The sequence below is a fragment of the Simochromis diagramma genome, unplaced genomic scaffold (assembly GCF_900408965.1).
Source record: "Simochromis diagramma unplaced genomic scaffold, fSimDia1.1 OVJJ01000802.1, whole genome shotgun sequence".
Lineage (NCBI taxonomy): Eukaryota > Metazoa > Chordata > Actinopteri > Cichliformes > Cichlidae > Simochromis > Simochromis diagramma.
The window spans coordinates 22722976-22735191 of record NW_024387492.1 but is presented as its reverse complement, the minus strand read 5'-3'; the positions used below and the strand labels follow the sequence as shown (position 1 = coordinate 22735191).

Here is a 12216-nt window from a genome sequence, read left to right as displayed (position 1 = left end):
ACAAGAAAACCGGCCACAGTGAACTCGTTCCTGTGCTCTTCAAAGCTAGAGCACTAAAATTCACTGATCATAACATTTTATTACAGAAACTAGAAGCTGTTAGTTAGAAGTTAGTTCCACAGGGCTCTCAACTAGGCCCAATACTTTCCTCATTATACATACATTCTTTGCTATGCAGATGACACGCAGTTTTACGAATCTGTGAAGAAGGATGACACAAATCATTGAAATAAACTACAGACATAAAGGCCTCAATCCGCTGTAATTTTCTACTTCAGAAAACTCAGAAAACAAATGATATTTATTCTGCTTGGCCCTAAAAATGGCATTACGCTGACCTCCAGCAACACCGGGTGTGATTTCTGACAAGGACATGTCTATTAGCTTACAAATTAAATAACTAAGAACACCTTATTCAGCTAATGCCGAAAAACTATTTTATGCATTTATTACTTCGAGGCTGAACTATTGCATTTCATTATCAGGCTATTCTGAAAGCTGCCAAATGTAAATTAAACAGTGCAAACGACTCCAGACCTCCTTTCTCCTTAATTTGTCAGGAAATGGAAAGAAACAAGGCCCCTCGTGGAAATGAAACTCTTATCAGTCAATTGTTCAATTAATTTTAAGCCTGGAAAAAATGCAGGGCGAGGTTAAAAATGGCCTCCAGTAAACACTTTTCCCTCCTGCTGTTGTTTCAGACTTTTGCAACATAGGCCTGTTATGAATGTTGGAGGACCTGTTGATATAAATCACTGTCACTGTACACATGAAAATTAATTTATTGTGTTCCCGCGTCTTTAATTAAAAAAAGAAAAGAAACAAATCCTGTTTGTACTGGACACCTCGCTGCTCTCTGGCTTTGACCCTGTTAAATACACCTGGCCATCACTACCTCAGGTTATTTTTTCTCCATTAAATATATATATTTATATATTTTAGGAGGGATGATTGAGTGGAGCCAGGCGCTGTGGTTTTTGGCTCGCCTTGCCTTTGGTTAGGTGACACATTAGAGCGCACATCAAGGTGAGAGGCTGAGCTGGATGAGTCACGATGGAGGAGAATAAAAATCCTCCGTTTATAACTCCAGCTGACAGCAAAGACGTTGCCATCTCTGTGCTCAGGGTGAAAGAGAGACGCTCATCTGACTGTTTTTAGGTGAAAAATTATGTTCTTGATGAAGATTTCATACATTTACTTTGACTCTTTGTACCTACGGGACCTCGGAGGTGAGCCTGGGCGCTGCCGGCTTTATTATAACAATCAGTCAGACATGTATATAATGAGGCAGACTAAACATTTAGGAACTATTCTGCTTAATGGACTAGAGTAGAGTAGCTTTGCATGATTCACAGTTATCATCATCGTTATTTATGTTAAACTAGGCCTCCGTGCAGCCCCTCAGATTATCCTCTCACGATGATTTTAAAGCATTTAATTACCTTAAATTTTAAAATGACATTTTAAGACTTTTTAAGGATGAGTGGGAACCCTTGAATGAGCCTGCTGGCCTCTGGATTTGTGTATATCTCATCATCGCTTCATCGAGCAATGATGAGAATTTGCAGCTCAAACTATGAAGCTCACGCTGTGCCCACTTAAGGTTGGGGATGAGTTCAGCGGGTAAGGAATAAGAGGAGCAGATTGTAGGATGAAAGTGGAGGGCGAGGAGAACAGCCGAGGTGAAAAGAGTGATTTCACATTGTTTGGGCATTTGAGCAGAAACACCTCCTAGGTGAGGTGAGGTCCTTCGGGCATGTCCATCTGAGTGTCCACGGGCAGGCCCAGGAGATGCTGGAGAGAACACACTGAGGGTATTCTGTCAGCCCTAAAGGGCTTATTCGAGCGACCTGTACTCTCACACCAAAATCTGAAGAGTCTTCAAATTAGGCCCGAGTTTTCCCAGCTCAACCAGTTAGGAGCTCCTTTTAGCCTCGGGGTGTTTTGTGTAAGCTGAAAGAGGCCTGCATTTTTGATAGCTACATAACAGGTTTGCAACATTGCTTGTATCAGATCATCCTAAACTAAACATACAACAAGCATTTAGTAAAGAAGAAGTGTGAGTATGAACTGGCCGGGGCCCAAAGTGCCGCCTGAGCAGACTGGACAATGAGCCGGGATCTGAGGGGATGAAGTCTGGAGCACATCTTTAATTCAAGCCATTAATGAGGTGTAGCAGCTCTGTTTTATTTTTTGACAGACAGGACTTCTTCATCAGAGTCAGACGAGCCAGTGGTGGCAAAGACTTTTAATTAGCCTCAGCCTGTTCTCCACAGAGCAGTACATGTCCTGGTGGTCATAAATATCTACAAGTATTTGTATCACACATCGCATGTTGGATTGGATCTTTTTCTTTTTTTTTGCTGCTCACCTTAAACTTGTTGCCGACGCTGATGAAGCTGAGTTTTCCGGCCTTCTGCTTCACGTCTTTGCTGTTGTTGGAGTTCTCGAACAGCTCGCGGACGAAGCGATCCTTGGACTCGCTGACGAGACACTCCAGAGACATGTGCAGGGCGTCGTTGTTCTTCTCCACAAACTTGGTCTGAAGGAGAAACATTTCAGCGTGAACGCGGCGCTCGGTTCGAGTCTCTTCTTTTTGTTCCCATTTCTGATACGCCTGCTTAACTGCAGAAGGAAAAATCTCTACACGATTTTATGACTTGAATCTCTCCGCAGCTACGCTCGGTATGTTTTTAACACTCTCATCTCAATGATGGCACGCTTTCATGTTAAAAGTTGAGTTTTCTGCAGTCGAGTGATCAGAGAAAAGAAATTCATTTTGAAGACGCCGCAGTGTGTTCTGGTGACGCACCGTCTCGTAGCACACGGCTCCTGCAAAGTGCCTGATGATAAATCCTTCATCGTCCCTCACGTTCCTGTGGACGGTCAGCTTAGACTTCCTGGGTACCTGCAGGACACACACACATGCACCTGATCACGGGTGGAAACACACACACACTAAAACTCTGCAGACTCAGCAGAGTTCATGCATGCTTCCCATTTACGATGGAAAACTAATTCCCAGTCCTGCCAATCACTCGCTGCTGGGAAGATTAAGATTTGATGCCAGTAATTTAACCGTCAGTGAGATCACCTCACTCTCAGGCTCCACGTCACTCCACCGAAACTCAAAACTTCAAGTCAATATCAAAAGTTCCCATTTTTTGTGTTTATCAATATCATCAATATTATCCAAATTATCAATAAAAGCTTTAAAATTAAGGAGCCATGGTAGAAGGTGAAGCTCCTTGTTGATAAGTTATTGTTTAATACTGCAGATAAAGTGCTCCTCGGCTAATAATCTTTAGTGGCGATAAATATCAGAGCAGTGAGTCCATCATCTCGTGTTCAGGCTGTAGTGCCACCACCTTTAAATGCAGTTGGAGATATCAGCTGTTCTGCTTTGCAGCATCACTGAACCCTGCGTGCAGGCACAGGTAACAGATTTGCACCTGCTGCAGGTCTTCAGACCCAGTTTAAACATTTACTCATCGAAACATGTCAATGTGAGAACGAGCAGCTAGAAACAAGAACTTCCTATACCTGAGAGATAGAGCGAGGAAAAAAAAGCACTTTTTCCAGCTCTGCGTGTAATCTGTAGTCTCTCAGGTTTAATACCAGCCCACCCTGAATGCTGCCCAAGAGGCCAAAACAGGGAAAATAAGGTCTAAATAGGCCTTGCAGCAGATTATTTGGAGGAATGGGGTAAAACAAGAAGACTCAGACAAACATATAAATCAGCTCCAGTTTTTTCTGAGTCTAAAGATTAAGCTGAAATGATTCAGAGAGAATCTCCTGAGTAAATCAAACATTCCCTGAGTCCCATAAAATCCTCGCGTTAAAAGTGGCATGCTTCCCTGACTTTCCTTCCTTCGTGCGGTCACTTACAGTCAGGCGGAAGTGGTCCTTGTGTTTGTTGTGAACGGTGTCGGTAAAATGCTGGTCACTGGGTTGAGGTAGACGATTCTCTTCGTCCAGGATGTCCAGGATGCCGACCACCTTCGCCTCCACCAGGTCTGCGGGGAAAACCGTGACAAGCATGAGAAATATGAACGCTGCGTGTCCTCTTAATGAAGCTGCGGCGGATCACCCCGAGGCTGACGGGCTATGCGACCGATTGAATCACGGAGGGTGCGATGTAGGCAAATTCAAATTAAAGTTTAATCCAATGGGAAGAGGTGTGGAGATTGTAACAGTTTCTCCTTGACCTGATCTGACTTGAAAGGTGATGGGGACCTAATTTACCAAATCACAATTATTATTATTGCATTAGTGCAGTTTAGTTCTCTCGGATGGTGCAGAAGTGATTTTTATTTTATTAGTTTAACATCATATCCTTCTCACTATTAAAAGTCATTGACCCATTTTAAAGAGAAGAGCCACGGCTCAATTTAAGGACGTAATGAGCTTCAAGCTCCTGATGACGGAGACTGGGACACCCGAGGACTCACTGCTTACTTCCTGTTTTGTGCCGTGCACCAACTTTTGCTCCTTTCTCCTACAAAAGTATCAAAATCTAACGTGATGGAAGTTCGATGCATTTTTATTTCTGCAAGGTCCTGACATGGAAATGTTAAGTAAAAACCAGTTTCTCTGCATATTTAAGTCAAAAACAGTTGTAAGTATAAAAATAAATGATTAAGTCTCGTCATTGGCGAAGCCCTCTGTGTGACTTTGAGAGATCAAAGCTGTGAGTTTTACAAAGACAGATTCTTTTTTTGAACCATCCTGGGTTGTGAGCATATCTGATCACACCAGGAGAGACGTGAACGGTTATTTAAACAATCAGAGAGAGCATAAAGATAAATGGAAGCTTCCTGTTACTATACAGAATATTACACAGCTGAACCTGGTGTTGTGGTATTGTTTTATTTCTGTGTACTGAGGAAAAATGAACTCAAGTAATCCACCTGAAGAATATCAGTCTTTGTGAGGACATCTGTGAAGGTTCTCGGTCATCCTGGTCATGATTGTCTCAGGTGCTTGATCTGAAGGCAGCTGTTCTTAAAGATGTTCCATCGCTAATCCAAGAGACTTATGCAGGTCTCAGATATGTAACTTCTAAGGTGCAGTCAGGAGGTGGTCCTTAGAGTTTTTACGGCTCTCTATCATCACGTGAGCCGTTGGGGTCACGTGATGGCTCATGGTGTGAGCAGGTGTTGAATCTCTTGTGATGGGTTCTCAAGACTGTGTTATAGGAGGCTGACAGGTGGTGTCATAGGCCACCACTTTTGTTCAGTGATGGAGACAGATGGATTCCTTTACTCAAGAAGCTGAAATGTCTACAAGAGCCTAAAAAACAACTATTTAGGAAGCTCATTTTTAACTTTTAACAGCTCCTCTAAAAAATAAGAAGCTGGAGAAAGAACCTTCCCTTTAAATGTTCTGAATTTGCTACAGATCCTACTTTCAAAATGTTATTTTAAAGATTATTTTAACAGAAAGAAGAAAATAAAGGAAGAAGGTGAGGTCTGCAGTGACCGACAACACGCCTGTGAAGGAAAAGCTGTCAGTGCTGAACAAACAGCCAGCAAACTGACAGAAAACTGAGGCGCAGGGGAGGAAGTTTACGTGGGATGACTGACTGATTCAGAGGATGACGTGGGGGATTGTTTAGAAGATATGATTACCTACCTACGTGAGCTTTAGCAGTCTTTTTCAGTAATGTTTCCTGACAGGAACTGACATGCTGCACAGTAGAGGCTCTTTGATGGAGACTCCTACTCACAAACTATTCAGCAAATGAAGGTCAGCAGAGCTTCGAGCAGCAAAAACCTCGGGAGGCATCCCGTCATCTGCCCCTCCATCGCTCAATCCGTCCACCTTCTCTCCATCACAGGAGACAACCAGCAACAAACGAAAGCGCACATGGCTGCAGGAGTTAATAAAACCTGAATGAAGTGAAAGTAACGCTTCGAACAAACTTCTGTGACGTTAAAGAACTTTTTAATAGTTCCCACTCCTCCTCCTCCTGTTCGTTTCCATCTCCGCCTTGTTCTGTGTGCAGTCACGTGGCCGCTGCTTGTACAAATGTAATTTTCTGCTACATCAACTGTGATTTTTACGTCCCCTGAACAAAGAGGAGCTTCTCCTTTTATAACACGCAACGGGAATCCAAACCAGCAAACAAACAACCGCGTTTCGGTAATCTACGAGCCAGCGAGCACAGCCAGCCTCCCGCCTCCCTGCAGCTCGCTCTGCTGTAGTTAAACATCTCATACTGAAAGCACAGAAAGCATCATTAACCTCCTTCCCCTTAGATTGCCCTGTCACATCAGTCTCCCTCCATGTTTATGAACTATTAAGACACATTTCAGTCAGGACGGGAGTTCACAGGCTTGGGGGCTTCGTCGTTCGTCCTCTTTGCGGTCTTTGAAGCGGCACCGAGGCTCGGAGGTCAAAGTGAAGAGAGGCAGCTCTCCTAAAAGTGAGGATGATGAGCACTGAGGTGGATAATGAGCAGCTTTTACAGGACACTCTTACATATAGGGCCGACATATAAATACAAAGCTCTTTTTCTTTCGTATACAATAAAATTTCAAGAGGCCTAGCTCTCCTTTAATACGGCACACTGCAAATAGACTATTTCATTTTTAGGCGACACCTTAGTGTTTGAACTAGAGCCGTCTTTTCCAGTCTGATGTACCCAGTGGACATCAACACATCCCCATAGACTGTATAATAACGACGGGCACAGCCATCTTTGAAGCAGTGCTATTTTTGCATGGGAGTTAGCTAACCCCCTTCAATTAATCAGAACCTAATTAGTTCTGATTGGATCTCGTTTCCCCGAAAGGTTTTCATCTCATTTTTATTCGTTGACAGAAGTTTCAGTACGTCATGATTTTCGTCCTCATGCATTAGATTTTATTTAGCTATTGTGTTTTTGCCTGAAAGAAATTACTGTTGATGAAACCTATGATGAAAATCAATGAAATGAACACTGTCTGGAAGTCAGCTATTTATTTTGGACTGCAGATTCTGAACTAAGGATTTTAGGCATTGATGTGTTGGCTCCTGAAATGACCACATTTAAATCAGAGGGCGGAGTGAGAGGTTATCGCTTGGTTAGCGAGCGGCATTCATAAACTGTATTGGACGCAGCACACAAAGATTCCCCCAATATCCACAGACACTGTAAACGTGCTTATTTCAGCCTTATAGTTCAACGTTAGAGTCTAATGGGGATTCATTCACTTCAGCCTCGAGGTTGCTTCTCGCAATAAAGTGCTGCACAAAGTGTTAAAAACTCAGCCAGCATTCGGTCTCAGAGCACTTACTCTCAGGAAGAGATTTTAACGGGTTTATTACACTTTATTTGTGTGAGATGAAATTGTATAGTAACAGCTCGAGAAGTGAAAACAGCTGGATGAGTCTGTGTTTCTTTAGGAATATTAAAAAAAATATAGCTTTAAATATTAATATAATAAACCACACAAAAGATAAGATGTAGCACTGCTCAGAGGATCAGAAGGAAATCTTTCTTTGTGAACTAAAACAACAAACTCTCCACATTAACGGCAAAACTTTGCGTGAAAGCCGCAGGCGGGATTTTTAAAGATGCATTACTCTGCGTGCGCTGAAGGTTTAGTATCAAACCAAAGGGATTTACTTCCTCATCAGCTCTTTAACTCTTGCACTGGTTGTTCCAGAGCAGAAACGGGGGGAAGCTGATCAAATCCCCTCCACACATTCATGCACCATCTAGATATTTAAAGAGGAATTTGAACTGCTTTTTGCACCTTTGTTGGGTATCTGAGGTGCACAGTTGAAGTAGGAAATTGTTCACATTATGCTCTATGCACTAATAAAAGGAGTGGTGTAAAAGAGAACAAATATCAAACCCCTCTGCAGAGAATTTCATCGGCACAGAGGAGTGACTGCAGCTGCTCTGAATGCACAATCACGCGAGCTGAGCGAGGAGTGGCGTCTTCATACCTATGCAGTCCTGATTGTCGACGTAGTGAACCTCGTTGACTCCCAGCCCCTCCCGCTGGTACAGCTCTTGCTCCTGGAATGCAACAGAGAAATTTCTAATGAGAAATCATAACTGTATTCACGGCATGCCTGGCGTTCGTCTAACGAGGGCAGGGACGGCTCGGAGGTTCTGCCTGGGGTGCATTCAAGCTCTCTAACAAGTGGCGCTTAGGCCAGGCTTTCTGCTATTACACTTTCATGCAAAAATGAGCATCTAAAGGTGATGGGGCTTTTCATGCTGCAGACAGATGTTTGGGCAAACGAGGAGTTTTAAAGGTAAGAAACAGACAGCCGCTGTTAGAACACAGTCGAGGGAAAGTCAAACACAATCCAGTGTTTAATGTGGCCCTTCTCTGAGGTCTGCGGTTTACAGACAGAGCAGATGATTCAATTACGGCACTGATCCAAAACTCTGGATTCTGCGAGTGAACTAAGATTACACAACAGTCTGACAGAGGGACCTCAGGGTCTTCAACTAAACAGCATTTCTTTTGTTGGAAACAGCTCCCGACGACAATAAACCCATTAAGGAGGCTGTGGCTTTCCAAGGTCAGCAAACGCTGTGTGTTGGCGGAGGTCTGAGCGCTCGAGTTCCTTCTCCTTTATTATGAGAAGACCTTCAAAGAGAGCGTTGTTATTTTCCCCAAACAGAAACGCAGCTTTTCACAGACTTGGACGCCGTCAGTCTCCGTGCCACCTGTTGCTAATGACTGTTTGGGTGCTGATAGAAGTGGCAAGTGAAGAGTTTCATCTGAACTTGAGAGGATGTCAAGTGAAAGAAAAGAAACAACTTCTGTTCCAAGAAGAAGTTTACTAAAATCAGCACGAAACTTCCCACCTTTCAATTCTGAGCTTTGTTAGTAGCGCAGACAACACACCGGTCTGCTGTGGCGAGACGAGCCTAAAGGCCGGTCCTTCTACGAAGTGTGTTCACAAAAGTTCAGGACTTTTGTCGATGACTCAAAAATGACAAATCAACTTTAAGGATCTCCTAACTTTCAAGGAGAGCTGTCAAATCTGTCATAGCGGCCGTGCTGATAATGGGCCAGAAAAACCATCAAAAGATGGTCTTAAACGAGGACCACCAGTCCTCTTCAGCAGATCGTCTTCCCTTAAATGTCCTTCACTTCCTGTGGAGTCTAAAGAGTGCCATTTTGACATAGTGGATGAGGTCTTGAACACTCTGCAGTGGAACAGGTACAAAGGGAAATAAAAGGACACAGAAAACGGTCCAGCAATGCACAAGAAGATGATCCTGAAGGGATCATCAGCCAGATTTATATATTAGTAAGGTTTCTGACTTTTACAGATTTTTATTTCTGAAGCTTAGAAAAAGCAACAGATATACTTTTCCACCTTAAATGCAAGTCTAGCTCACATTTAAGGTGTTAACATCTCTACTCTGAGAGAACAGCGCAGGTAAAAGTCCGTCTGTATCAGGGGTAAATTCCTGCTGGATGCTACATGCTTCAGAAAAGCTCCAGAGAACGCAGGGAACGGGAGTCTCTCCAGAGATCATGTGAGGATCTGATGTAAATAGTGTGAAAGGCTCAGCCACGGAGCCAGGTTGAGGGTATTTGGGCATGTGTCTGCTTAAAGTGCAAATAAAAGGTAGAACTTAGTTGAACGGATGGAAAAGTTTTCTGACATAAACAGCAATAAACCTGAAGCACACTTTCATATTAAAATAAAACCTATTACAGTAAAATTCATGTTTTGCAGAGATGAAAATTTAAACTTCATGTTCAGACTTTTGGAAAATGAAAACTTTGCAACCTGCAATTTGAAAATGTGCAATTCTCAGAAAAGAATTGCCTGCAACAAGAAAAACACTTTAAGTTTAAATGGAGAGTCCTCCACAGATGTCTGCTTTGATTTGACGGTGTTCGCTGGCGGAAGTGAGATGGTGCAGGGTTTTACTTTCAAACAGCTCTCACCTCTTTCAGGATCCGCTCGTTGAAGAACTGCTGCAGCTTCTCGTTACAGTAGTTGATGCAGAATTGCTCGAAGCTGTTGTGCTCAAAGTACTCTGCAAATATATTCGTTACACAATGTGTGTCAGAGCAAAGTGGACTATTGCAGGATCATTTCTGAGGTGATGTGAGCTTTCAAAACGTGCATTACTTCTTTTTTGTCTCCTTAGAAAAAATGTTATCAAACCAACCAACAGGTTTTTTTCCCCTTAAAACCATCAAACAGAAACATTTTCTCTATAAACACGTTCTCTATAAAAACCTTGAAATTCTGATGGGTTTTTTTTTGTTATTATTGTGATACTGACCAAAGCCAGCGATGTCCAGGACGCCGATGAAGTTGGCGGAGGAGTCGAAGGGGAAGCACTGGTTGACTCTGGTCACCACGTGGTCAAACAGACGGCTGTACACGGCCTTTGCCAAAGCATCCCGGGCGTTGTTGGCCTGCTCGACTTTGAGTGGCACTCTGGGAAAGACACAAAGATAACAGGTTTAAATAAATCAGAGATTTTAGGTTTTATTTTCACTTACAGATGGTCAAATAGGGAGAAAGTGTAAAAGTTAAACCATGTGCTCAGGCTTCCACTTTCAAAAGCAAATTCTTGTTCCACAGAAAGATCCCAGCAGGGACACTCGGACACAGCAACCTCTTCTCTCTCCCAGGTCATCATATAATGCTCAGGCAGCTATAAATGCTCAATACCCAGTGCTGCTGGCTTTAACTCCCCTTTTACTGGTTTTCTGCTCCAGGCGTGCAACTCCAGGATTTAAAAACACTGAGCTTACAGCCCAAAACAACAAATCTGCCACGTCTAGATAAAGCGTAAAGTCTGCTTACACACCTGCAGATAAATGCTGGGTTTAAATGAACCGGGCTAGCTGGACCTTCCAAGCAGGTAATTGTGTTATTGACAGCTGCAAAGAAAGAGGGATTGGGTGGGAGGCAGTGGCCATAAAACGGCGACAGAAACCATAACTGGCAGCGAGCTCTGTGGAGGTACATTGTAATTGCTTCAGACTGAGTGCAGACAAAAGGAGTGACCTGACGGCAGAGGCTGGAGAAAATACACCGCATTAATCTGCTGCTGGGGCCGAGTTTGTGAGCCGGCTTTACTTCTGGACTTTACTTCAGCACGACTGCAGTGCACTCAAGGACACGCTGGGAAATAACTCCACACGAGTGGCACTCAGACGACCAAAGCTCCCAATAACGACTCCCAAAGTCCTCCTCCCTCCCTCGGCGGCAAATTATCTCCTCTGCACATACCTCTATAAGCCACACATGATATCAGGGGAGTTGTGATCCCTGCAGGTGGCTCGGTTGGTATTTTTCTAATATATTATGCTGCAGGACGACCTCCTGAGCCAAGGGCAGACCTAATAAAGCTGCATTTCCAGTCTATTTGCATACATGAAAACATACAGTGAAGCGCTACACATTTAGATTTTAGGCATCGTGAATTTATTCTCCAGCATGTGCATAAACATACATCTTCGCTCATATAGATTTCTCTTACCGATTAAAGCAGTTATTTTCACCAATTGAGATCACCTTCAGCTACATTCTCACACTTAGAATTCATTAAAACTTTATTATTAATAATAACAACAATAAATTACTGCTTTAAGAGAGTGGTAGGCGCTACTGTCTATATATCTATATAAACAGGAGCTGCAGCTTCTCTCTGGAGTCATTTTAAAAGTGGTGCAGCTCATTAAGAGGAGCCGTTTGCTCAGTGATTACCATCTCAGAACAAGGAGTCCTGCAGCAGATGGTCCGACCGCCCCCACAGAGATCGATCAGCTATAGACGGTTACCCAAGATGCTTCAAACCACCAACCTACCTGCTAAGTTTCTTAGAATTTAATGGTACAGAAGACGTCCTTATTTTAAAGCGTTTCCCTCTTTATTGCACTTTGAGTAAAAAGCAGATGTTTTTTGTTTTGAAGGCACATCTCAGGCGTCCTTTGGAGGCGTCAAATTAATAAAACAAGACAAACATTACGAACTCTGCGTTTTTTAACCTCGGTGTTGTGAAGCAGTGTATTTTAACCCAAACTGTGACCGTTTTCTTAACCCTAACCACCACACAGTTTACCAGGGAGTGGAAGTGAAAGTAAACACGGATCCATTCTGGGGCCTTTGTTTCTGTTACATCTGCTCCCTCTTCACCACATTTTGAGCACTTCTAAGGACATTTTTGTTCACCGCTATGCAGACGACATTCAGTTATATATCTCTAGCTCTTTGTTTCCAAGCTACAGG

The 12216-nt window shown here is 43.1% G+C and overlaps 1 protein-coding gene across 6 annotated transcripts in view; it reads right to left on the bottom strand.

Moving 5' to 3' along the window:
- Window positions 1-12216, bottom strand: part of myo6a (myosin VIa) — a 158789-nt gene that overhangs the window by 76009 nt on the left and 70564 nt on the right. For all 6 annotated transcript variants that reach the window (XM_040017657.1, XM_040017658.1, XM_040017659.1 and 3 more), the window contains exons 13-18: window positions 10259-10416; window positions 9915-10006; window positions 7939-8011; window positions 3889-4016; window positions 2813-2908; window positions 2372-2542 (exon numbers count right to left, since the gene is read on the bottom strand). In XM_040017657.1, the coding sequence (XP_039873591.1) occupies window positions 2372-2542; window positions 2813-2908; window positions 3889-4016; window positions 7939-8011; window positions 9915-10006; window positions 10259-10416 (718 nt within the window). The remainder of the gene's footprint in view (window positions 1-2371; window positions 2543-2812; window positions 2909-3888; window positions 4017-7938; window positions 8012-9914; window positions 10007-10258; window positions 10417-12216) is intronic.